Source organism: Tenrec ecaudatus, chromosome 10, assembly GCF_050624435.1.
Source record: "Tenrec ecaudatus isolate mTenEca1 chromosome 10, mTenEca1.hap1, whole genome shotgun sequence".
Lineage (NCBI taxonomy): Eukaryota > Metazoa > Chordata > Mammalia > Afrosoricida > Tenrecidae > Tenrec > Tenrec ecaudatus.
The window spans coordinates 62,771,140-62,795,768 of record NC_134539.1 but is presented as its reverse complement, the minus strand read 5'-3'; the positions used below and the strand labels follow the sequence as shown (position 1 = coordinate 62,795,768).

At 52.8% G+C, this 24,629-nt stretch overlaps 2 protein-coding genes across 2 annotated transcripts; one reads left to right on the top strand and one right to left on the bottom strand.

Annotated features, from left to right (window-relative positions):
• Positions 1-547: 547 nt before the first annotated feature.
• On the top strand, positions 548-3,942 carry RPL35 (ribosomal protein L35). Its single transcript, XM_075560488.1, has 4 exons — positions 548-643; positions 980-1,116; positions 1,993-2,074; positions 3,757-3,942. Exons 1-4 carry the CDS (start codon positions 641-643, stop codon positions 3,904-3,906), a joined length of 372 nt encoding a protein of 123 aa, XP_075416603.1. The 5' UTR covers positions 548-640; the 3' UTR covers positions 3,907-3,942.
• A 207-nt stretch (positions 3,943-4,149) lies between these two features.
• WDR38 (WD repeat domain 38) lies at positions 4,150-7,085 on the bottom strand. The gene is made up of 9 exons (XM_075560487.1): positions 7,017-7,085; positions 6,531-6,651; positions 5,684-5,800; positions 5,498-5,595; positions 5,162-5,242; positions 4,843-4,962; positions 4,600-4,749; positions 4,305-4,352; positions 4,150-4,224 (listed from the first exon to the last, which is right to left on the bottom strand). Exons 1-9 carry the CDS (start codon positions 7,083-7,085, stop codon positions 4,150-4,152), a joined length of 879 nt encoding a protein of 292 aa, XP_075416602.1.
• Positions 7,086-24,629: the final 17,544 nt, after the last annotated feature.

Genomic DNA, 24,629 nt, shown 5'->3' with positions numbered 1-24,629 from the left:
TTCATGATCTGCTCTATACACCTTCACCTAAGTCATATTTTAAAGGTTTTTATCAAGGTAAAGTTACATATACCTGTTTCACACGTTAGAACACTGAGGTGAGGCTCAGTCTCAGCTAGTTCTTGACAGATTTGACACTAGGTGGGACTCACTAACCAGAGGGGCATTGCCACGAACTGGAGCAGTCTGCCTTCGCCACTCCCCTTCCACCTCCAGACTGAAACCTTTCCTGCCTCTCTCTTCCAATCCCCACCTCCGAGTCCAGGGCGCCTAACACAGAGCAGATCAGACGAAACGAATACATGAACGAACGAGTTATTAAATAGACAAATTTGTGCCTTGCTATGGCTTCTCCAGCAAGCCCTCCCAGTTGCTAACAGGGCTTGGGTGGGTCCGGGCCGGTCCGGCACTGGAGATAGGGAGGCTCAAGGGGCGGGGCTCCGGCTCCACGGGGCGGGGCTGGGTGGGCCGTACCAAGGCGCTCAGAGCGTGGGGTGGAGTGGCGGGGCTAGAGAGCCTCGGCCGCCCTGCCATTGGTCCAGCCCTCCGTCACCCGGCGGTAGTTGTAGAGGTCAGTCCCGCCCCCTTTCTCTTTCCCTTGGTCTCCGAGCAGGCGGCGGCAGGATACTAAAGCTCAGCCATGGTGAGGGCAATGCCATCGGGTGCCATCCTCGTGCGCTGGGTTTTAGGGAATGGAGTGACGGGCGTGGGGTGGTCCCCAAGGTCCTTTCTGTGGGTTAGGTCAGTGGAAGCGCCGCGCGGAACGGCCCAGCGCTGTTACTGCCGCCCCGGGTTTACCCGCCCCACCGGGCCGGGAACGGACGCGCTCTTTGCAGCCGGTTCGTCCAGTCTTCCAGGCTGCGGCCTAGATGGGGGCGCGTCCGCCAGAGCGTCGGCTACTCCGCCGGGGCCGGGCCCGGGCGGCACACAGCGAGACGGCCCCTCGGGGCGTCTGACTTGGGCCCTTTCTCGCGCCTAGGCCAAGATTAAAGCCCGGGACCTTCGCGGCAAGAAGAAGGAAGAGCTGCTCAAACAGCTCGACGACCTGAAGGTGGAGTTGTCGCAGCTGCGCGTTGCCAAAGTGACAGGCGGCGCGGCGTCCAAGCTCTCCAAAATGTAAGCGGCCAAATCTCTTGGAATGGCGGGGGTAGGGCGATTGTAGATTTGGGGACTTGGCTTCGGGAGGTATTTAAATGCCCTTCCCGTGGGTCCTTGGATCTAAATGCCAGACCTTACCCAGATTGGGATGGGGCTCGCTGTAAACGCTTCCACCCGGAGGGAGGCCGGCCTCGCCGCCCTGACTGAAGCTGTAGTGGAGTGTTTTGACTTGTGCGGCTAAGAATCAGACTTGGCTTACTAGACTTGGGGACAAATCCCAGTTCTGCCACATCTTGTTTAATAGGAATGTGCAGGTTACCTCACCTCCCGGTCTTTGCTCTTGTAGGAACCCTCCTCCCCCACGTGCACACCTTAAAACCCTGGGGTGGGGGGTGGACAGAGTTGGGGAGTTGTGTAGGCAGTTGCATGCTGAATCCTTAGCTTGTGTTAAACCAGCTACTGGGGAGACTCCCATACACTGGCCGCATTGCCCAAATACTAGCAATGCTCCCTCCCAGTGTTGGCTAATCCTTCCTGTGATTCCCTTAGCTCACGTGGTCGCCCAGCCTGTGGCGGTCCTCCAGTCCATGGCTCCCACCCATTCCCCCAAACTGCCGGGGTCTTGCCTATGTGGTGCTAATCTGGTTCCGGTGACTGGGTAGAACTTATGCATGGCTGGCAGGGCAGATGCCTTGACTTCAGATATTTTACAATGTCTCCACCGCTCCAATTTGCAGTTCTTCCTTAAGTCCCTTCTGAGGATGCCACCAAATTGGGCTTCGTTTCCTATTTGCATTCCTGGGGAATCTGGTCTACTGCCCTGTGCCACAGGGTGACAGCAATGGGAAGTGTTGTGTGACTTCCTAATCTTCACTGACTGCCTCTGTTTTGTAGCCGAGTTGTCCGCAAATCCATTGCTCGAGTTCTCACCGTCATCAACCAGACTCAGAAGGAGAACCTCAGGAAGTTTTACAAGGTAAGCTTCAGACCGAGGAGAGGGTGTGCCCACAGGCGGTGGAAGTGGATCTCCTGAAGGCTAGTGACTGGGCTTTGCCCTGGCTGAACTGGGCTTTCTGAGGCTTCCTCTGGTTGTGGGTAGACTTTTTTTGCTAGCATCTTTTTTGGACACGTGGCACTCCTTCAGTGCTGCGGTTGTCAAGGAATTGTTTCTGTGGTGGGAGTCCAAATATCTCCCCAGCACCAGCTGAGTGGCCTTAGGTAGTTGAGGAGTGATTGTTTTAATCTCTGCTTGGTACTTAGCAGCCTCGAGTCACCTACAAGTAGTGTGTCGACAGGTGAGAGGAGCTTGAGAACTTTTGAAAGATATCCAGGCTCTCTGGGCCCTGATGGTACACTGGGTCATAGTTTGAGCCCACCAGATGCTCCGAGGGAGAAAGGTGAGGTTTGCTGCTCACTCCTGCAAAGGTTTACTTCCTAAGAAGCCCAAGGGGGGGGGGCAGTTCTATTGTGTGAGTTGAAGTCGACTCACAGTTGTCAGTGAGCTTGTTTTGGTTTCTTCAGGTCCCTCAGCCTTAGATCTTTGGCTCATATTCCCTCCTTGCCCTTAAAGTTAGTGTATCAGGATTGGAGCAGAACCAGGAGACAGACTATTAATGGGGTTTATTTCAAAGAATTGAGCCAAGTGGGGGGTGTTAACTATAAGCACACCTGTTGTGGAGAGGGCCTGCTGTCAGGAAGATGGTCATGGGCACAGGGTGAAGCTACTGCTGGGGTGGTGTTTCTTTTGGGTGCATGCAGCAGTCTGTAAGCCACATAGTTCTGGGGCTCTCTACAGGCTCTGTGAGGGGGCCTTACAGAGTGGTTGCCTCTAAGGCCTTCATGGACATCTAGTGAGTGCCCTGTGCCCTGGTCAGCTGGGGAGGTGGGTGAGGTCTCTATCTGCTGTAGTTGTGCTGGCCACTGAGTAACCACCTGGGATGTGTGGGTAGACGTGTATTTTCCTGTCTCAGAATCCCCTGGCTTTCTGCAGTTGTGTGTCTTGTCGCTGCTGAAGGCTCCATGAGCAGGGACTGTAGTCGGTTTCGTCTTTGGAGACAGCACCTAGCCAAGGGCCTCAGCCCAAAGAATTGGGGTGGGCTGGGGCTTGACCAGAAACCTGTGAAAATAGTCTTAGTCTGGAGCCCTTCACCTGGGAGCTGGTGGTGTGTGAGCCAGCCATGCCTTTAGAGGCTAATATGGAGGCCCCGGGGCACACTCGGTGTCCACACCATCATGTATAACATGGAGGCCCCAGGTGGCGGAGTGCTGCGGGTGCCCCTTTGGACGGTGTTTCCATAGCTGCGGAAAGGGGTCCCGCTAAGGAGCCTGTTTGTTGTCTTGGGTGTGAGTTCCAACTGCACTCAAAACTAGGGCCTCCCTCAACCAAGGCACCCCTATCATCATCCACACTCCCCCCACCACCACCTCCAAGCTACCTGAGGCTTCCTTAGCTGCTGCCAACCCACTGCTGTTGTCTGGATCCCAGCTCACAGCCACCCTAAAGGACAACCTGGACTGCTCCTTGGGGGCGTCTGAAGTTGTGGGTCTTTCTGGAATCAGACTGCCTCTTTCTCCCATGGAGCAGTTGGTGGATTCATTTGTGCAACACAACCGGCTCTGAAATCCTGATCCTCAGACTCTGCTTTCTCCTCATCCCAGGGTAAGAAGTACAAGCCCCTGGATCTGCGGCCTAAGAAAACGCGAGCCATGCGCCGCCGCCTCAACAAGCACGAGGAGAGCCTGAAGACCAGGAAGCAGCAACGGAAGGAGCGGCTGTACCCACTGCGCAAGTACGCAGTCAAGGCCTGAGCGGTGCGCGTCAATAAAACAAACTGGCTGAGCGGTTGCTTTGTGTTTGGGGGGGGGGCTGGCTGTGATCATTGTGTGTCCAGTAGGTTTAACGGGGCCCCTGCTGAGCCATGGCTGATGCCTTCTGGAGTCTGCTGGGTACTCTGCTGTCTATTCTGGGCCCGCCGCTTCGTTGTCCCCCAGTTCGTGGTGGGGTTGAGGGCGGGAGCGCGCTGGTGTGGGAGTGGTGGCACAGAGGTGACTTTAGTCAGCAGCTCCAGACACTAGGAGTTTTCCGTCTGGGGTGAAGGTACAGGTGTGGGCCACATCCAGGACCCCCTGCCAAATGCACAGTGCTAGGCTCTGGCAGCCCCAGCTTGCCTATTCCCCCCCTCCCCGGGGGCCTGCCACAGTCTTACCTGCAGGATCTCCATGCATTTCCCAGCCTTGCAGTCCCAGACTTGGACCTAGGAAGAGAAAATCCTAGAAGATGAAGGGAGCTGGGAGCTTCCCCAACCAGATCTAGCATTGACATCCTCTAGGCAAGAGTCCCAGGCAACATCCTAACCTTTGCATCTGGGATTTGTCATCTGGATGCATTTTAATGGCCAACCCCAGTGTCTGATTATGGAGCTGTCCAGATCAGCCCAGGCAGCTACTGCCACCACTGAGTTCTTAGTGCCCTGCCACTTGGGGCAGGAGGGGTGGTGTTACCATGCGGGAATAGCCGGCGCTGACCAGCCATGCCTCATCCGGGGAGAAAGCTAAGCTCTTCACCCAGGTGACATGGCCCTTGAGCTGGAGAAGCAAGCTGGCCAACTGGGGCTTCCAGATGCGGATGGTCTTGTCCCAGGAACCAGATGCCTGGATGACAGACAGCAGTGAGCCTGTCTCTTTAGAGACCTCAAAATATCACCCTGTAAGGGACCATCCCAGACCCCAGGTGATCCAGCTCACCAGCAGGCCGGATGCTGAGTAGCACACGCAGCTGGTGTTACCACTGTGGCCCTCAAGCTTGTGGTGGGAGGTGCTCCGCAGGTCCCAGATGCGCACGCTGGAGTCCCAGGAGCCAGTGGCCTAGAGGCACTGCTATGAGCCCAGACCACCTGGCCCCGCTCTGCCAACTCAAAGGATCAGGCCTGCTTGAGGCCTGTCTTCATGATGAGGGAATGCTTCCATGAATCCCCCACATAAGGTCCTGAATTCGATCCCCTGTATCAGTGAGTGCTATAGGACCTCGTAGGTGGGGTCCAGGGCAGGAACAGCATGGGCTTACCAAACAGTTGGAGCTGGGTGAGAAGTCGCTGCTCTGGACACAGTCTTGATGCCCAAGTAATAGGTGTGATGTCTGACCTGACTAGAGGGAAGCAACCAGAAAAACCTAGGTGCCAGGTTTCAGCTCAAACCTTGGGTCTCCTTGGAGGCTGCCAGGCTAAATACCACAAGGTCTAGGGAGGGTTCCTGGGGCTTGACAACAAGGAGGAGCAGCCCAGGCAGAGAGCAAGCAGTAGCCAGATAAGAAGAGGGGTCTTCATTGTGCCATCTGTGGGACCCTTCACCCCCAAGCCAGCCAGCACAGGGGTGTCTGCCTGGACCATGGCCCTTCACACACCTGTACCTCCCAGAGCATCACCCTCTTGTCCCAGCCACCTGATGCTAGTTGCCTGGAGTCAGGGCTGAAGCTGACGGTCTCCACGCTTCGTTGGTGACCTGTAGGCACCAGCCCGGCATTGGAGAGGGAAGGAGGTGGCATAGGACACAGCTCTGCTTGGTTCCAATGCTGACCCAGCCAACTCACCCTTTAGGACCTGCAGACACTTGGCGCTTGCCACATCCCACAGGCGGATGGTGCAGTCCCTAGATGCACTGGCGAAGAGGCTGCCATCAGGAGAGAAGCGGCAGAACTTCACGGGACCTGGGGAAGTGGCATAATCGGGACCCAATACTGCCCTCCATGCTGTACTCCTGAGGTCCAACCCCTAACTGCTCCAGCTGCTTAGGCTCTCCAGCTTTCCCAGCACAAGGACCTCTGCCCTCCATTAACGAAGGCCCACCCACCTTCTTTCCTACCTTTGAGCTTCCCTGGACCTATCCTGTTTTAGATAGCATTCTTGATCATGGATAGCTATTTTTCTCCTGTCTGATTGTCTGGTTTTCAGGGTGGGGGTAACAGTTACATTTATGGCATCCTCCCGGGGTACCAGGCCCTGTGTATTTATTCTCTTCTGTTATAGGTACTGTTGTACAGAGGGTTCAAAAAAGATGGGAAAGCGTAACTGAAAGATAACTGCCTTTCCCCCCCCCCCCCCCGAGTTTTTGAAGTATCAGTCTCTATTTGGAACAAGTCAAAACAAACCTTCACTATAGAGTCGATTCCACCTCAGCAACCCTGGAGGTCAGAGTAGAACTGCCAAACCTGTGAGTCTTGACATCAAGCCACCAAATTTTCAGTTGGCAGCTGAACCCTTAATCTGGGCACCACAGAGCACCAGGCCTCCCTCAAAGTCACTCATTGAGTTGATGCCAACTAATAGTCGAGCTTATAGAGCACGGCTCCTTGCCCTCTTAGCCCAGGCCAGCGTGCACTGAGTGTAGCAGGCCAGGTCCATGGGTCTCAGATGCCATCCAGGCTGTGGGAGCCCCACCTGTGTGACCACTGAGCTTCCACAGCAGCTGCCCGCTCTGCGTCTCCCAGCCGTACACACAGCCATCCTCTGAGGCTGTGAGCAACGTTTGGCCGGTGGGGGAGAAGGCGGAGGAGTTGACCTGGAAGCAAAGAAGGAAAGCTGTCCCACTCAGAGACAGGACACACCTGTCTGCTCATCTCTGATCCTAGATTCCAGGGAAAACCCCAAACACAGGCAGGAGCCTGAGGCCAGAGCTTGGTGCCATTAACAAAAGGCTGAGAAGCGACTGGCCCCATTCTAGAACCAGAACCCACAGCTCTGTAAAACCTAGAAGTTGGTGGGTAACCTAGGTCCATCCCCGAGCCAGACCCAGGGTGGAATGGGGCTGGAGCCCCTACCCAGGGCTGGGGAGTCTACTTTGGACCTTTTCCATTAACAAAGTCTACTCTAGTCTCAGCTGGAGCCAGGAGCCTAGATTCTGGGCAGAGCGGGGCTGGGTCTCACCTCGCCGTGGTGGCGGCCGAAGTATTTCACTCTCCCCACCACCAGGGTCCCCGGGACCCTGGTGTTCATGGGCCCCGGGCAGTCCAGCCCGGACGGGCTCCCGAAGAGGTGGTTGGGCCCGCCCGCGGGCCGCCCTCAGATGTAAGGGGGAAAAGGAGAGGGGGTGTGGTATACAAGCGGTCTCCATGGTAATTGGGGCGGAGCACGCAGCTGCGGTGGGGTCCATGGGAATCAGCGAAGGGACGAGGAGGGACAGCACTCAGTTCAGGGGGGTGGGACCGCAGCAGAAAGGCCATTTAGAAAATGCATTCCCCGCCCCTGGCCATTGCTGGCTGGACCGAGGGCCTCCCCGGCGGCCGGCACAAGGTGGCCGCGAGAGGGCGCGCCAGCCCCACACAGCACTCCCTCCACCTGGCCATCCAGTTTACCAAGAGCCGTAAGGTCCCTCTGCCCTGCGCGCAAGGCTCCAGGGCTGAACCCAGCCAAGGGCCAGGCATGTAGTAGGTGGGTGCCCAGGAAGGCCTGCTACAAGGGCCAAGTCCTCTTTCCTCAAGAAGCTGAGGGATTCCCAGGGAGCGCTAAACACCTTAACCATCCCTGCCTTCTGGATGTGGGGAGCAAGAGGGACACGTGTGTAAAGTATATGCCATTAGAAAGTAAGCGCACTGGGTCTGAATAAGGACCTGTTCCAGAATATATCAAGAACTACTATAATTCAACAATAAAACGACAACCCAATCAACAAATGGGCTAAGGACATGACACTGACCCAGAAAAGATACCCAAATATCCAGCAAGCACATGGCAAGATGTCCATTAGGGAAAGTTAAAATCAAAACTACAGTGAGATTTCGCTTCACCTTCAGTCCCACTCAAAACTCAACTGCCATCAAGTTGATGTCGATTCATAGCAACCCTTTAGGACAGGGTTGAACTGCCCCTGTTGGTTTCCAAGACTATAACTTTTTTTTAATAATTAAATCATTTTATTGGGGGCTTGTACAACTCTTACCACAATCCACACATACATCCATTGTGTCGAGCACTTTTGTATATTTGTTTCCATCATCCTCAAAACATTTGCTTTCTACTTGAGGCCTTGGTAACAGCTCCTCATTTTTCCCCTCCCTCTCAGCTCCCCCTTCCCTCATGAACCCTTGATAATTTATAAATTATTATTTTGTCATATCTTACACCGACTGATGTCTCCCTTCACCCACTTCTCTGCTGTCCATCCCCCAGGGAAGAGGTTATATGTAGATCCTTGTGATCTGTTCCCCCTTTCTACCCCACCTTCCCTCCACCCTCCCGAAGACTACAACTCTTTATGGGACTAGAAAGGCTCATCTTTTCCCCTTGAAGCAGCTGGTGGTTTTGAACTGCAGACCTTGTGGTAAGCAGACCAATGAATAATCTAATATTACCAGCCTCCATCTCAAATTCATTAGGATGGCTAAAATTTAAACATAATAAAAAAAGAAGAAAGAAAAACAAGTATTGGCAAGAATGTGGAGAAATTTGAATCCTCACGCAATGTTGGTGGGAATGCAAAGGGATGCAGCTCTGTGGAAATCGTTTGGGAGGTCCTCAATAGGCTAAACTGAGAGTTGCCGTTTTATTGCGGTTGTCGGGTGTCTTCCCTTCTGCCTCTGAGGGACCCCGGTGAAGTAGGGCTTTCTTGGTGATCATGTTATGGAAGCAGACCGCCACAACTCCTTCAGAGCCATCGCAGGAACCGTCCTTTCACCATCACTGTTAGGTGCCATCAAGTTGTTCCAACCCCAGGGGCCCAATGTACAACGGCGCCAAACATGACCCGCCCGCTCCTCCTGCACCATCCTCACAGCTGTTGTTCTGTCTGAACCCGTTGCTGCAGCCACTGCGTCGGTCCATCTGGTTGAGGGCCTTCCTCTTTCTCCCCACCATGATGTCCTTCATTCAGGGACCAGTCTCTCCCGACAACAAGTTCAAAATATGCGATGCAGAGTCTCACCATTTTTGCCTCTATGGGGCATTCTGACTGCACTTCTTCCAAGGCAGATTTGTTTGCTTGCTATTTTGGCAGTCCGTGGTGTTTTCAATATTCTTCGTCAGCACCATGATTCACTACATCAATTCTTCTTTGTCTTCCTTATTCCATATCCAGCTTTCACATGCTTATGAAGTAAATGAAAATGCCATGGCTTGGGTCAGGCACACCTAAATCTTCAAAGTAACTGCCTTGCTTTTCCACACTGTAGAGAGGTCTGTGCAGGAGACTTACCCAATGCAATGCATTGTTTGATTTCTTGACTGCTGCTTCCATGAGCATGGATGGACTGAGATCTAAACAAGACAACTTCAGTCTTTTCTCCATTTATCATGAAGTTACTTATTGGCTCAGTTGTGAGGATTTTGATCTTCTTTACGTTGAGTTGTAATCCATACTGAAATTTATAATCCTTGATCTTCACCAGCAAGTTCTTCAAGTCTTTCACGATTTCAGCAAGCAAGGTTGCATCGTCTGCATATCTCAGGTTGCTAATAGGCCTGCCTCCAATTCTGTTGCCACACTCTTCTTCATACAACCCAGATTCTCTGATGATTTGATCAGCACACAGGTTGAACAAGTATGGTTATTTTACTATATAACCCAGGAATTCTCTTCCTGGGCATGCACCCAGAAGAATGGAAAATAGGTACTGAGAATCATGGGCACCAGTGTTCCCAGCAAACCATTCACAGTGACCCAAATATTCATCCATCATCTTTCCGAGGGAGCACAATATTCTGGAGCATAGTGCTGAGGCTGCAAACATTGGTGGATTTGCTGAATGTCATCACTTGTAAATGTTACATGGGTTTTACCGAATGATCTTCTAAAGCTTAAAGAAGGGGCACGAACTTTACTGGGAACATAAAATCTGCCATCTGAGCCGGTGGATGAGATCTGGGCAGCTGCCAAGGCCCTTGGATAGTTCGCCTGAAGCCAGGAGAGAAGAGGGCCCAGTTTCCAGGTGCATTTACAGCTGAGGAAACTTAGGCCCCCAGAGGGGCAAGGACTTGTTGTACTTGTCTGATCCCGAGGATCTCCATGAGAACCACCTGTCATGAGTTCTATGGGGCTCACAGCAAATGGTGAGTCCCCTGGCTCCTGGGAGGATCCCTGGGGACACAATGGCCAAAGTCTACAACTGCTAACCAAAAGATCAGCAGTTTGAACCTCCAGCGGCTCCGCTGGCTCTTCCAAGGATTCCAGGCTAGGAAACTTCATGGGGCAGTTCTCCTCTGCTCCCCAGGGTGACTGAATCCACAACATACAACAATTGGCTCCTGGTACATCTGGGAAACTGAGGCCCAGTGGGCTAAAACTTGACCCAGATACCTTGCCTAATAGAGCTACATCTCAGTTCCCTCTCCACAGTTGGGCAGTGTGGGACAGAGGCACACCCCATGCATACACACCGCACAGGCCCCTCCCCCCCTCCCTCCGAATCCCAGGCTGCCTGCCGGTGGGGGGGGGGGGCAGCTGGCTTTGGGAACTGAAGGGTTCCCATCGTTGACTCACGCCTCAGCAGGCCTGTGCCAGAAGTGCTTCTCACGAGATCGGTGCTGCTGCTGCTCTATTTTTGGCCCCAGACAGCAGGGAGGTCCAGAGAGTGACAATGGCAGCTTTGAGGCAGGCCCCTCCCCCAACACTGCTCCCATGAGGGCCCTGGTCACTGACTTGGCTCCTCAGGGACAGTCTAACGGGACTCCGCAAGACAAGCTCCCAGGCCCCATTTCAGTTAGGCCAGCCCCCTAAGCTTCTCCTTCCTACTTCCTTGTCAAAGCACCCCAACTCCTCACCCACCTTAGGCCACATTCCCCAGCCACCTGGGGGCTTCTTGCTGTACCAGGGGGTCCAGAACCATCTCCCCACCCAGCCTAGCCCAGACTACCCCTCCTAGATCCCTTTGGATATACCTCATCCTACAGGCTTTGTGGCCATTCGGACAGTCTGAGTGGATCTGGGATCAAAACCTGACTGCTTGGTTTAGGAATCTGAGGTTGAAACTAGCAGCCCTGAGCGTTAGGAGACTCAGGGGTGGCAGCGTCATGCTTTATCCCACCCCACCCCGTGCTCTGCAGTCCCTCTGTCCACCTTCACCCTGGCCTGGGCAGACTCTCAGTCTGACTCTTAAGCTTCAGATCTAAGTGGAACCTCCCTTGCTCAGGGAGGCCTGCCCTTGCCCACCTCCCAGGCTCTGGCAGAAGGTGGGACCGTGGAGCTGCGGGTCTGTGTGGAACCCTGGGCCCCGCCAACCCCAGCTCTGCAACTTTGGAGAAGTCACCGGATCACTCCATGCCTCAGGGGCTTCCTCTGTAAAGTGGGGTGTTCACAGTGGTTGCCTTGGCCGGGGAGGGGTGTCACCATGAAGTGGTAGTGAGATCGTGCCCATCAAAGGCACCTGAGAAGACACTCGGGGGCAGGGACAACTGCTGTGTGTTGGGCCCACAGGGGAAAGAGGCACAGAAAGGCCACTGCATCTGCCTTTGTCCCAGAAGCTCCCCACAGGGGTCACCACCCAGAGATGCCTCATGGCATAGAGAAGGCCTGGTGGCCAGGGGCCGCCTAGCTTTATGCCCAGTAGGGCCTGAGAGTGTGGCCAAGCCTGGGTTTGGGCAGGGGCTGCATCTTCAGGGTTTGATCTCCTTGTGGGGCATGAGCGAGTCATAGCCATGGCAGCAGAACAGTGTCCGAGGGTCCCCCAGATCCCGGCCACCTATGCAAGGAGCCTGCCGCATCCTCTCCTCCCTCAGAGCAGGCTGTCTGGAGAGGAGGCTGCCTGGAAGCCCAGGCCCCATGCTGCAGGCCCTCACCACAGTGTGGGGAGCAGCCTCGGGTTTCACTGTTTCTCAAAGTGCCTTCCTGGGCTCCACTCAACCTGTCCTAGATACACGACTACCACACTTCCAAGAAAACACCACAGGTCTGCGACAGAGGTGACCTGTCTGAGAGTCATGGAGCTACAATGCAAATCCAGGCTAATGACCCCCTCCCCCCTCACTGTTTGCACCAGGCTCGCTCTTTCAATATGGCTTGAGGACTGGGGGGAGGATGGGAAGGAAGGTCCCCGCCCCGCCCCACCCCCTCCGGCTGTAAATGAGACCCTTCTGCCCAGGAGGACAGCCTATTCCATCCAGAGACAACTCCCACTGTTCAGAAGAAGCTCTCTTGAGTCAGGATCTGCCCTGTGTTGCCTAAGAGTTGAAAATGGGGCCACTAGCACGGCCTGTATCTCTGCAGGGCTGGAAGTAACCCAGACAGTCAGATTTGGTAGTTCCGTGAATATAAACAAGCCCTAGCAGCGCATGCCTGCAGGCAAGTACCTTACAAACCTATCTGCTGAGCTGAAATGTACCGCGGCAGAAGGTGTCTAGAGGCATGATACACCTACCTAAAAAGCTAGATATGTCAAAGGAAACCTAGGCAGATGTGTATGCATATGAGTATGCATGTGTGTGTGTGTATGGAGATACACATGAAGGGGAGCTATTTTTTTAAAGCAGAGCAATGAGAAGCCCTCAAATCCCAGCATGGTTCATTTGGGTGGGGAGAGGGGAGGGGGTCACACAAGAGCAGGACACCTGTGCCCTTAAAGAGCACTTACTCCAAGTGATAAACCTGGAGGGTGGGCGATGGGCTGTTACTTATTCTTTAATGTCTGTTACTTATTCTTTAATCATTGGCCCTGCCCTCTGGGCCCCTGCCCTCATCCTTGGTCTCACCGTGGTCTCCTGTGCCTCCCTGCCATCCTGCTGAAGGGCAGGAAAGGGCAGCAGGGCCAGGTGTGGGCAAGGTTTCTTCCTGGTCCCCTAAAGAGAGAGCAGGAGGAGGGGAGAGGGCTGGGAGAAGTTCCAGTCCAGGTCCCCTGGCCGGTTCCTCCTGCCCTCCAGGTCCCAAAGGCACCTGCTTCCTTAGAGCGCATTCCTTTGGGCTGAGCAAGCTGCAGTAAGTCACCCAGGGGGCTTTGAAGAAAACCTCTTCCCAAAATTTCCACAAGCTGGTCTCCTAGTCCTGCACTTTGGCGCCTTTTCTCTGGGACTTCCCTGCAGTTCCCCCCCTCCCCCCCCACAGGGATCTTGGCTCCCCAAGGATCCCATGGCTTCTCTATCACCTGAGCCACCACTGTAGAAATGCATGGGATTTGCCCTCATCCCTCCTAAAGTGTGGGGCCCAGAACTGGAACCATGCGCCCAGCGTGGGCTGACAAGGGTCAAGCTGAAAGGTACCATCATCTCCGCTTTTCAACTCTCTCTCTCTCTCTCTCTCCCCTGATGCAGCCTGTGGCAGAGGCAGGGGTGGGGGTGGGGGTATGGGGGGAGATGGGAGTGGGAGGGTTGTTGGGTGGGGGTGTTGTGTTTTTAATGGCTACATTATTCTGGTGACTCACTGGGTTTACAGTGAGAGCTTTTCCTTCTGCCTGCGGGCTAGCCAACTCTCCCTCCTCTATCTGGTCCTTACATCATGGATTCTTCAGAACCCCATGGAAGACCCCTGAAATGTCATCTTCTTGGATTGCAGCCAGCATTCCAGTCTGGTAAGTGCTGCTCTATTACACAAAGCATTGATCCTCCCACTGTGGCCGCTACAACATGCTCTGAGCAGGCCTTCTGTGGCTGAAATTCAAATAGTATAAAAAAGGCAGATGTACAGCGATCATGTCTACTAGTGACTACCAGGGAAGGGAGTGGGGAAAGAGGAGGGGCTGTCAGTGGTAGAAACATCACATTGATTCACTGTAGGCTTGCACAGTTCATTTGTGTAATCTCGGTCCATAAGTTATATGCCTGGAAAAAGGTGAGTTGGCATAAGTTGCATGATGGCTATACTTACAACAATAAAACAAGTAGCTGCTGCGAATAGCCATTTAAGGGGAAACCATTGGTCTCGCCCCATCTGGAGCAAAGAACATGAAGAAAATATAAGATGGAAGGAAACAATTAGTCCCAAGGATTAATGGAGCGCAGACCCACAGCTTCCAGGACCGAGACCAGAACTAGGTGGTGCCGGACTACCACTTGGGACTGCTCTGAATGGAATCACTATAGGCAGTCCCAGGTCCCAGATGAAATGCGAGACAAATGTGGACCACCACTCAAAACAACGACCACAAAAACAAACACACAAAAAACCTAAGCCCTCCAAACAGGCTTATTGGTCTGACGTACTGGTAGATCCCTGAGATCCTGACTCTTAGAGACTCTTCCAGTCTTTAAGACACCACCAAACAGCAGAGATCTGCACAGCGAGCAGTACCTTCAGGGGGGGAAGCACTGCTAGGGCGAATCCACCATGAGGATGGGAGCGCAGAAGGGCAGCCTCTGCCCAGCGATGAAGCTGACAAGGCAGGAAGGGACACATGGAAGCGGGAAGCCCAAGAAGAAAATGGAAGTGCTGTTATATCATAGGGACTGCGATCAATGTCACTCACGAAACAAACAATGAATAGAAAGCAAACTGTAAACTTTCACCTAAATCACAATGAAAAGTCTTTTTTTTTTTTTTAAAGAGAGTAGCTGCTAAGGCTCCCATATACAACCCAAGCCTTCATGGGACTTGGTTCCTTGGTTTGGAGATGGAGGGCCATGATGTCATGGGAGGGCTGAGTTCATTGGCTCAAGAACAAGCTCAGCTCTCCTGTTCTAGACTTAGTTCCCTGTGTAGTGCTTGGTGCCTTGAAAGCCTTCAAAAGGCCATCCAAGACAGAGCACCGGATCTCAATTCACCTACAGTGGGAACAGAGTCAGGAGCTGAAGGAGAAGATGGAACGTGTGGAAACAGGATGTGGCCTCTGTGGCCAGTCACCTGCTCGGCCAGGAGAGCGGAAGAACTGGATGATGTCCACTGGACCAAGACTGGACATTTTCATCAAAGGGTTTATAGAAGAACCCTGCGCACAGGGAGTAGCGGTGCCGAACAGAATCTAAAATTCTCATGAATAGAGTCTAGGCTTTGTGAAGTCCTGAAGAGTGAGCACACTCCCCAAACCATTGCCCAGAGACCAAAATACCACCTGAAGCATCTTCAAACCAAGCAATGGTCTAGCTTAACGAGTACCAAAAAGTCTGCCTTGAGCAGTCTGATCTTTTTAAAAAAAATCATTTTATTGGGCACTCTTACAGCTCTTATCACAATTCATCCACCCATCCATCCACCCACCCACCCACCCACCCATCCACCCATCCATCCATCCACCCATCCACCCATCCATCCACCTATCCATCCATCCATTGTGTCAAGCAGTCTGATCTTTTATTTTTCCCCATTTTAATTTCATTATTATTACTATTTTAATCATTTTATTGGAGGCTCATACAACTCTTACCACAATCCATACATACATCAATTGGGTAAAGCACATTTGTACATTCGTTGCCCTCATCATTCTCAAAATATTTGCTCTCCACTTAAGTTAAGCTCCTGGTATCAGCTCCTCATTTTCCCTCTCACTTCCCGCTCCCACCCCCTCATGAACCCTTGATAATTTATAAATTATTATTTTGTCATATCTTACACTGTCCAACATCTCCCTTCACCCACTTCTCTGCTGTCCGTCCCCCAGGGAGAGGGTTATATGTAGATCCTTGTGATCAGTTCCCCCTTTCTCCTTCACACTCCTTCTACCCGCCCAGCATGGCCACTCTCAGCACTGGTCCAGTCTGGTCTTTTAAGAATAATTTGTATGCGATCAAATTGACAAAAAAGACCCCAAAGATGAGCTAGGAGGCGTCGTGAGCAGTGAGTTTATGTTCATGAGAGAGGAGCAACTCAGGAAAGGCAGGTGAGAGTGGTAATGTTATCAGTGTCACTCAATCACACATGTTGAAATCCGGGTTTTATGTTGTTGGGTGTAAAACCATGATATGCTCTTTAAATCATCACCGAATTCACAGTAAAAAGCCAGGGTGCGGGGGTGGAGATACATGTGAGAAACCAAAAACCTTACTGCTATTGAGCTGATCCCATTTGAGAGTGATTCTATGGACCAGAGAAGTGTCTCCGTGGGTTTTCCCAGGCTGTCCATCTTTCTAGGAGCAGAGTCTCCACTTTTATGGAGCAGCTGGTGGGTTTGAATCCCCAACCTTGCAGTTAGCAACCACAGGGTACTTGGCCCATTTCACCTCCTAAGAGGTGGTGAAAAGTTCTTTCAAGCTGTGCAGAAAGCCTGGTAGTCCTTGTGTTTGGATGGAGTGCTGCCGTCCTGCCATTGAAAGAAAGTGGGGAGAGGAACTTGATCTAATGCCTAGCACCCACCTTGGGGTTGCCGTCTGTTGCTTCCCTTTCTGAGCGAGCTCAACTCGCCTTCTTAAAAATCTGCCCTGGAGCTTGCTTGGCAATCAACCCTGGGTTCACTAGGTGCTTGCGGTTGCTAGACTCATTATTCCACCCCTTCTTGACAAGAACCCTGGTGTCGCCATGGGTTACATGTTGCTGTTAGCAAAGTCCTGGTTCAAAACCAGCAGCTACTCTACGGGAGAAAGGCTTTCTGCTTCCAGAAAGAGTCAGTCTCAGAACCCACAGGAGCAGTTTATGCTGCCTTATAGGATCCCCATGAGCCGGAAATCATTTCAGTGGCAGTGAGTATATTTTTTTAATTTGGAGACAAACACGAAGGTCTTTCTTCCCATGCTGGCTTTTGGCTGTTTTTCCCAGAGGCCAGTCCATATCTTTAACTATCAAATCTTTGGGGGTTTAATTTGCTAGACCTAGAAATTTGCTCTTGTTTGTTTTTCTCATTATGTTTTATTATGTTCTCTTATTAAAATATTTCTTTCCTCCTAGGGTGTTTATTCTATCTGAGTAGCAAAGTGACCCTGCCGCCAGAAGGGACCCCAGAGACTCTGGAGGCCTGACTGCCGCCCACTTGCCCCAGCGTGGCCCATGGCTCCGAGCCTGTGTTCTGTGCTCTGGGTTCTGGGCCTTTTAGCCAGACGCCTCCTCAGCCTCTCGCACAGCCTGTGGCTTACAGAGGAGGAGGAAGAGCGGAGGCTCTCCCCGATTCTCTGGTGTGCAGTCTCAGGGGGCTTGGGGGGACAGCCAGGCAGGGCCTCTGTGACAAGCCCAGTCAGCTTGCAAATGAAAGTCTAAAATCTGTGATGGGATTTCATTGACTCCATTTTCATTTTTTCAAAGAAGGCCTGGGATCGCAGTGGTTAAAGTGCTCCCTTGCTCATTTAAAAGGCGGCTCTTTTAAACCCACCCAGTTTTTCTGAGGGAGAAAGATATCCCAGTGGGCGGCCTGCTTTCCGAAGACATACAGCTTTGGAACCCCAGGGGACAATTCCAACCATAGAGTTGCTATAGTTTGAAATCAACTCGATGGCAATGTGTTTCATTTTTTTAAAATGGTGGTCTAATTTTATAACGTAAGTAGTTAGACCCAACGAAGCAAACTCACTGCCGTCGGGCTGCTTCTGACTCAGCAATCTCAGAGGACAGGGCAGAACTGACACTAACTCTCACGGGAGTAGAAAGCCTGGCCTTCTTGAGGAATGCCACAGTGGTTTCAAACTGCTGACCTTCTGGTTAGCAGCCCAACACATAACCACGAAGCCACCAGGGCTCCTGTGTGTTCCATTTTCATACGATTCAAAAGACTTTATTAAAGGACCCTTTGAGGCCAGAGAGGCCCTCTCAAAATGGCCCATGCTCTCAGGATGGCCAGGAGGAGCCGGAGTCAGTCTTCAGGAGAGGCCTGTGCCTGCTTTCCCAGCCCCAGATTCCCAGCGGAGAGTGGCCGCTCCCCAGAGAGCGAAGGGGAGGGGTGCCAGTGTGCAAACGCAGGCCTACCTGGTTTCTCCGGCCTTCTTCTGGGCTCCTTCCCAATTCTACCTGGATTTACTCCTAGCCCACAAACTGGTGTTTTCAATTTAAAAATTAAATAAATACATAAAATCTAAAACTACTCTTTTGCTGCAAAACAAAAAGCATATACGAGGGTATATATAGAAAGCTAGAGTATTTTTTAAAAAGCAAAAATTCCTCTCAGTCCTCCTCACAGCTAGCTTCTGCTTCCTTAAAAGGGACTACTGTGAATAGGGTGGGGTTCAGCAGAGCCCTTGTAATGACTTCCCTGAACCACAAATGAATAAATAAATAAAAATGGAACCTAAATAAATGAATAAATTAAGACACAAGTGAATGTCAAATCAATCAATCAATCAATTAATAAACCAACACACAAATAAGAGTATAAATGAATAAATTATTACACAAATTAATAATTAAGGCAAGAATAAATGTATAAATCAATAGATTAAGGCATACATATATAAATGTATAAATTAAACATTAAATATAAATGAATGTATAAATTAATTAACACATAATGCAAAAGTAAAAACCATAAATTAAACATGGATGCATGCATGAATGGATAAATAATGAATAAATGAGTAATACAGCCCAACACATAACCCATACTTGCTGCTAACCATAGGTCAGCAGTTCAAAACCACAGGTCATCCCACAGGAAAAATATGGGGCTTTCTGCTTCCATAAAGGGTTACAGCCTTGGGAACCAGGGGGAGCAGTCCTACTCTGCCCTTTGGCTTCTTATGAGCCAAATCGACTCCAGGGCAGCCGGTGGGTTTCCGTTACCAGTAGCAGCCATCCCATCTGTCCCATCGCCCTCCCACGCAGCCTGCCGACAAAACTCCAGGAGAACAGGAGAAAGGGAGTTGATCTGCCCTGGCCTCCAGGCCCCTTAGACATCAGAGCCTTGCAGGGTGATTGATCTACCTGGATCGTCACAACAGGAGTACAATTCTGGATTCCTGTTTTGATAGAAGAGACTAAGGGTCAGAGAGGGAGGTAATTACGTACTCAAGCCCACCACACATTGTCAGAGGCCACCTGGCCTGACTTCTGAACTCTGGGCCTTTCTGTCATGCACCTTGATCTTCTTCTTTCAAACTTTTGATTGTGATTTAGATGAAGGTTTACAGAGCACATCAACAGTCTCAAATCAACACTTTATATACATTCTGTTCAGCTCATCTCCTTCAATCCCCTCCATGTTGCACCCATATCCCACTTCCAGCCCTTTCGGTTTCCGTCCCTCCTCCTTTTTTAACCCTCTGTTCTTGGTCAATGTCCTTTTCATCTTACGTGGTCGATGACTGTAACATGGATGAGTTTAGTTCCAGCCCTGAAAGTGACTTAGGGCCCTCATTTGGGGGTTCCACCAGACTCTCTCTGACCGATAAGCCCACTCTCTTATGAGTTTGAGTTTTGTTCTACATTTTTCTCCCACTCTGTCCAGGACTTTCTAATGCGATCCTTTCCAGGAGAGTTGGGAGTGGTTGATCTTGAGCTAGTGGCTCGTCCCTGCGCTCAGGCTGGGCCCAGAGGAGCTCCTGGAAAATACCTTCAAAATCAATCAATCAATAGCTGCAATAGGGAGCACCCATCTGTATGGACTTGGTTTCCCTTTCTTTCAAATACCTCATTTCCTGTAACTTTTACAGTGACCTTTGCCTGGCTGCCTTGTCCATGGTGCCAGGCGCAGCTCCAGGGCCCGGCATAAAGTAGATGCTCAAGAAATGCCGAAAGCCCAGGCACTAGTATGGACAGCATCCGAATGGCCTGAGAAAAGATCTGCAGGGCTTGCACAGCTCCAGGTAACGGCCAAGACGCAGCGATGCCGTCTCAAGTCCCCGGATGCCCACTCTACCCCTGGATGCCTCCCCTCTCCAGCCCAGCGGGGATCAGCCTCCTCTAAGTCCTTCATAGGAGGTTTGAGATAAAGTTAACGCCTAGGCCTGTGGCCTTTCTGCTCGTCCACACTGGCTCCGAGGGAAGAGAGTTGGGCTGCGGAATCCACTGAGCCACTGGGTGGGGTGAGGCCTGCATCAGGCCCCCAGGCCTGCATTCTGGTGGTCCTATGCCACCTTTTTGGGTCTTGAGGGACCTGGCTCACCTTGGGAAGCAGCAGAGGTAGTCAGACTATCAGGGAGATGTACAGGCTGCGGCCCTCAGGTGGCTGGGCCGACAGATAACCCCAGCAGGACCCTCTCAGCGGTCGCAGTCCCTGCACACCCACTCAGGTGGCCCCAGGTGGCCCTGCCCCAGCCCTGGCTGTACACTTCACTCAGAGGAAAAGGCAACAAGTCCCTGAGGAGGGCAGCTGCTCCTAGCATTCTCCTCTATTTCTGAATCTCCTGGGCCACTCGTCACCTTAAGACCTGAAATAGGGATCCTGGAATCCCCTTCTCCACTCAATGGGGGGTGGGGGTTGCCAGGCCCTGTACTGAGCTCTTCCCTTCTCTTGTGCCCCTCTTTCTGCTCTCCTGGGGATCTGGATCCCTTCCTCCTGCTAATGGACACATCTTGTTCCTTGGTTGCTCCTAAACCCACCTCCCACTCCCCAACCTCTACAGGGCAAAGGGAGGAAGGACAGGCCGGAGGCAATCAGGTGGCTGGAAGGAGGCAGAGGACTTCTCAGCTTCTAAAGTGAGGGGTTGTTTTCAAGGTGCCCAACAGGGAGAAGAGGCTCCTGGGAAGAAAAACTGGTATCCACAAAGGCCCTGAGGGTGACATTGCAGAGTCTGCTTTAGAAGCAGTAAGGAATGCGGTGTGGCAGGGTGTGGGCCACCCTGGGGACACTTAGGGGAAAAGAGAGTGAGCGGCTGGGGAAAAGGGCCAGGAATGGAGGCCCTGAAGCCCCGGTGAGGGGGATTGGACTGCTTTGAGCAGTGGTTCTGGGTGAGTGCCTGGAACTAACTACCCTGTGGGCTGCAGGGCGTGCAGGGGCTTCCTCCTGGGCCCTCATCCTGCTCCACCAGGATGATTCCAGTCCCATAAACAAACAGCTAGTGCTGCCCCCCCACCCCCCCCGCAGTGGGCAAGCACCAGAGGGTGGTCTACTTCAGACTTTAGCAACAGTGCTCTGGCTGGCAGCCAGGAAAACGGAGGCTCCAGGGGTCCAGGGCCCAGGCTTCCCCTCACAGGTTCTCTGGCCTCCTGGCCACCAGAAGGCAATGACAAAGACGCCACCAGCGCTGAGCACACATGCCACTTTCATACCCTCACATCAAGTGCCAGTGGGGCGGTGGAGGGACTCAACCGGGCCAGCAGGAGGCTGCAGTGCAGAACTGGACATGGGGCCGGGATCGGGTCTGCTAAGAGTGCCTGGCACTCTTCAGTGCCTTCAGGCAGCCCAGAGGCCTAGAGCAGGTGGGGACAGCTGCTGTGGTGTCCCATTGCTGGCTGGGGCCTCTCCTCTGTCCACCTGTCCTCCCAGCTGTCCCAGCCACACCTAGCTCTCATGTGCTCTGGGGAAATCTGACCAGCTTTGAACTGCCCTCCCAGGAGACAGCTGGTGGGTGGGGACCCGAGGGAACAGGGTGGGGTGGGAAGCAGAGCTGAAATCCCAAAGTGGAGGGGCCCTTTCCTTGTTGTGTGACCTTGAGCTCCTTGCTGACCTGATCTGGGCCAGAGCTTCTCTGAGTCCCCTGGAGTTAGGGCTACAGGGCCCACTGTAGGCAGCTTGTGGGTTCCTGGGCTCATCTGAGGGACTCCTAGTGGTACACTGTTTAAGCACTGGAAGGCTAGCTAGTTGAACCACCCCTGACAATCCGTTCTCCAACGGAAAGGTCTGGCAGTCTGCTTCTGGAGAAGTGCCAGCAGCCTTGGAAGCCCTGTGACGCAGTTCTGCTCGCTCGGACAGGGTCACTTACTGTAAGCTGGAAAGGACTGAGTTTGGTGTTTCGGTTTGGGCTCATGCGCTCATGCATGGAACATCCCACTGGCCCTCACTGGGTGCTACCCTAGTCCTCCACTAGACAGCCAGAGCAATTGATGCTAAGGGGCTGTGTGGTCCCAGGCTAGTGTCTTAGCTTATCGGGGCAGCAAATGAGTAGGGTTAGCAGCTCTGATGTCTTGCAAAGAGCCCTGCTCTGCTCTAATGGGAGGCTGGTCACAGCAACCCCCCACCCCCACCTGGCCAGTACCCCAGGCCCTTGCCCTTCTTAGTGATCAATCTATGTTTCCCAAATTGGGGACAAGCCTTCTTCTTCAGACTGTCTGGGGCGTTGTCATTCCCCTTCCTGAGGTGGCAGTGATTATGGGGTCCGTTCTGACTCTTAGCAATCCATGTACCCCAGAAGGACTTCCTGCCCGACCCAGTGCCATCTCTGCAAGTGTGGTTCCATCAGAGCCCACCACTGCAGCCTCTGCACCCGCTCAGCTCATGAGGGACTCCCTCTACTTGACCAACCATGCTGTCCTTTTCCAGGGACACATCTCTCCCGATAACAAGGCTGAAGGATGTGGAGGTGGGAGGTATCTATGGGCATTTCTTCTCAGCCAGGTTTTCTTTCCAGAAGTGCAGGCCTGAATCTCAACCTTCTGCCTCCACAAGCTGGGGGTCCCTGTGAGACCCCAGCAACATCTCCATCTCCACCTCCTTTTCCAGCTCAGTAAAGGTGTTAGAATTCACCTAGTGACAGTGTTTCTGCCTCTGGTTGGGTCTTTTTGGGGAATGGCTTTGTTGTTACATGAACGAGGCAATAGGCGTGTGTGAGTGCTCAGCGTGTCTGCCATCGAGACAGAAATGTGCAGTCAACAAGCGCGGCGCCGCGTGGAGGAAAGATGAACGTTCAACTGGAGATCGCCAAGGAATCCAGCAACAGAAGCTAGAGGCCAGCCCCTCCCCCCGAGTAAAGAGAGGCAGCACCTTGAATGCAAAGTTCTCGCCCTGGACCAGTAAGGCCTTCAAGACCTCCTCACGTGCTCGCTGGCACAGATCAGAGATGAAATTTCTAGAAACCAACAAGAACGAGAACACGACGTACCAAAATTTGTGGGACACGACAAAGGCAGTTATCAGAGGAAGTTTTACAGCAACGCATGCACACCTGAGAATTCCAACACCTCGAACCCTATAGCAGCAAATAGGACTCCCCGAAGGGTCGGTGGCCACGATCTTTAGGGAAGCAGACTCCCGCATCTCCCTCCTGGGCCGCAGCCGGGTGCGGGGTGGGAGGGCTGTCAGACCTCGCAGGTAGCAGTCACCTGTCATCTACGCCTCTGCTCAGTAGTTTTAGGAACAAGTTTGTTTGTTTTAATGTCTTATCAAGTTACGCTGACATTTCCTGAGAAAAGAAGCCTTGTTTGGGGTTCTAAATGGAAAATCGCGTCACTATTTTGTGAGCATAAGTTACCAATACGCAGTTTAAAGCCACTAGACCAGGAGGAAAGCACATGGAGAAAGGCCAAAGTCTCCTCACATCCTGGGGCCCGTGAACGCTTTCTTTCTGGGGTGAATATTTAGACACATGGACGGACAAGATCCCATTTCCCGCTTTCCCAGAAGTATTTTTAAGCCTGGGGTTGCTCTTTCACCTTCTCTGAGCCTCAGTTTCCCTCGCTGTCAAGTGAGGGTGTGTGGGCATAGTCTCTATCTAGGATCCCATCGAGAGGAGGCTGGGCAGGAAAGGGGTCAAAGACCACCCAGGAGAAGGCAGAACCAGTTCTGTGGACTCCGGATCCAGTGCTCTTTCCACTGAATCAGAGACCCAGAGAGCAGTTGCCGGGTGGTGTGTCAGTGTGTCTGCACTGAGCCCTGCTGGGTGACCCGAGGTGAGGGATCGGATACCTTCTATAGGACAGGGTCACGGAGACCACCTCACAGAGCCTTTGTGCATTTTCGATGCAGCTAAGAGTTCAGTGCCTGGCACACCGTTAATGCAAACCTACTGCTGTTAATAAAGTCTTGGGAATGCCTCTTCCCCGGGGTCAAAGCTGGGGTGTGTGTCCGACACAAGCAGGGCCCCTGTGGCCAGAGGCTGCAGCCTCAGGGCTGGGAGGGTACGGGAGATATTTTGAGACCTGAGTCTGGGCCTTGGTGAGAAACTCAAGCTATCAGTTGGTGAAGGGAGGGCCCCTGGTGTGTCTCCGAAAGAAATGGTACGCAGGGCCCAGGGAGTGCCCCAGGTTCCCGGTGGGCACCATCACCATGGAGGGTCCTCTCTAGCACCTGGCACCAGGTCTGTGCCCATCCCGAGTCTGGGAAGTCTCCCTTCTCATTTGGGATCCCTGGGAACTCAGGAAACTTGGGACCCCTAGGGAGGTGCCAGGGAGAGACACAAATGTCCCATCCTGGCCAAGTCAGAGCAACCTCCCTGCCTGGTGCCTGTCTCCCTGGACAGTGACATGGCCTGTATTCAGTTTTTCCCCTCCACCTGGTCAGGCTCCCGGGTTGGGTTCTCCTGACAGCCCTGTCACTGAGCTCCCAGGGGTGGGTGCCTGGCAGAGTGCACAACTGTGTCCGAGGCCAGGAAGCACCATTGTGTTCTTTGAGTCATCGGTGCCTCCTTGGCCCCCTTTGACAGATGAGGAAAGCGAAGCTCAGATGGACAGTGGCCCACTCCCTACATTACGGCCGGAGTCTAGTGGCTCCACCCTGACCCACCCTAAGTCTTGTGGTCTGCCCTGTCCCCAGCCCAGTCCCCCAGCCCCACAACTGACACCCTTCCTGACAGCCTCCACCCCCAGAACTCCCTGCTGCCAAGTCCACCCTCTGCATCAGGACAAGCTGCTGTCCCCACCCTTCCACTGGGCGTTTGGGTACCACTTAGGAAAGC

What these genes read in the sequence shown, in the direction of transcription:
- RPL35 (XM_075560488.1), top strand. An exon ending in GCGTCCAAGCTCTCCAAAAT is followed by an intron (nt 1,117 to 1,992) that starts GTAAGCGGCCAA and finishes TCTGTTTTGTAG; the next exon opens with CCGAGTTGTCCGCAAATCCA. An exon ending in ACCTCAGGAAGTTTTACAAG is followed by an intron (nt 2,075 to 3,756) that starts GTAAGCTTCAGA and finishes TCCTCATCCCAG; the next exon opens with GGTAAGAAGTACAAGCCCCT.
- WDR38 (XM_075560487.1), bottom strand. Translation starts at nt 7,085, where the DNA reads ATGAACACCAGGGTCCCGGGGACCCTGGTGGTGGGGAGAGTGAAATAC. An exon ending in TCGGCCGCCACCACGGCGAG is followed by an intron (nt 6,652 to 7,016) that starts GTGAGACCCAGC and finishes CTTTGCTTCCAG; the next exon opens with GTCAACTCCTCCGCCTTCTC. An exon ending in GCGCCGGCTATTCCCGCATG is followed by an intron (nt 4,353 to 4,599) that starts GTAACACCACCC and finishes TTCTCTTCCTAG; the next exon opens with GTCCAAGTCTGGGACTGCAA.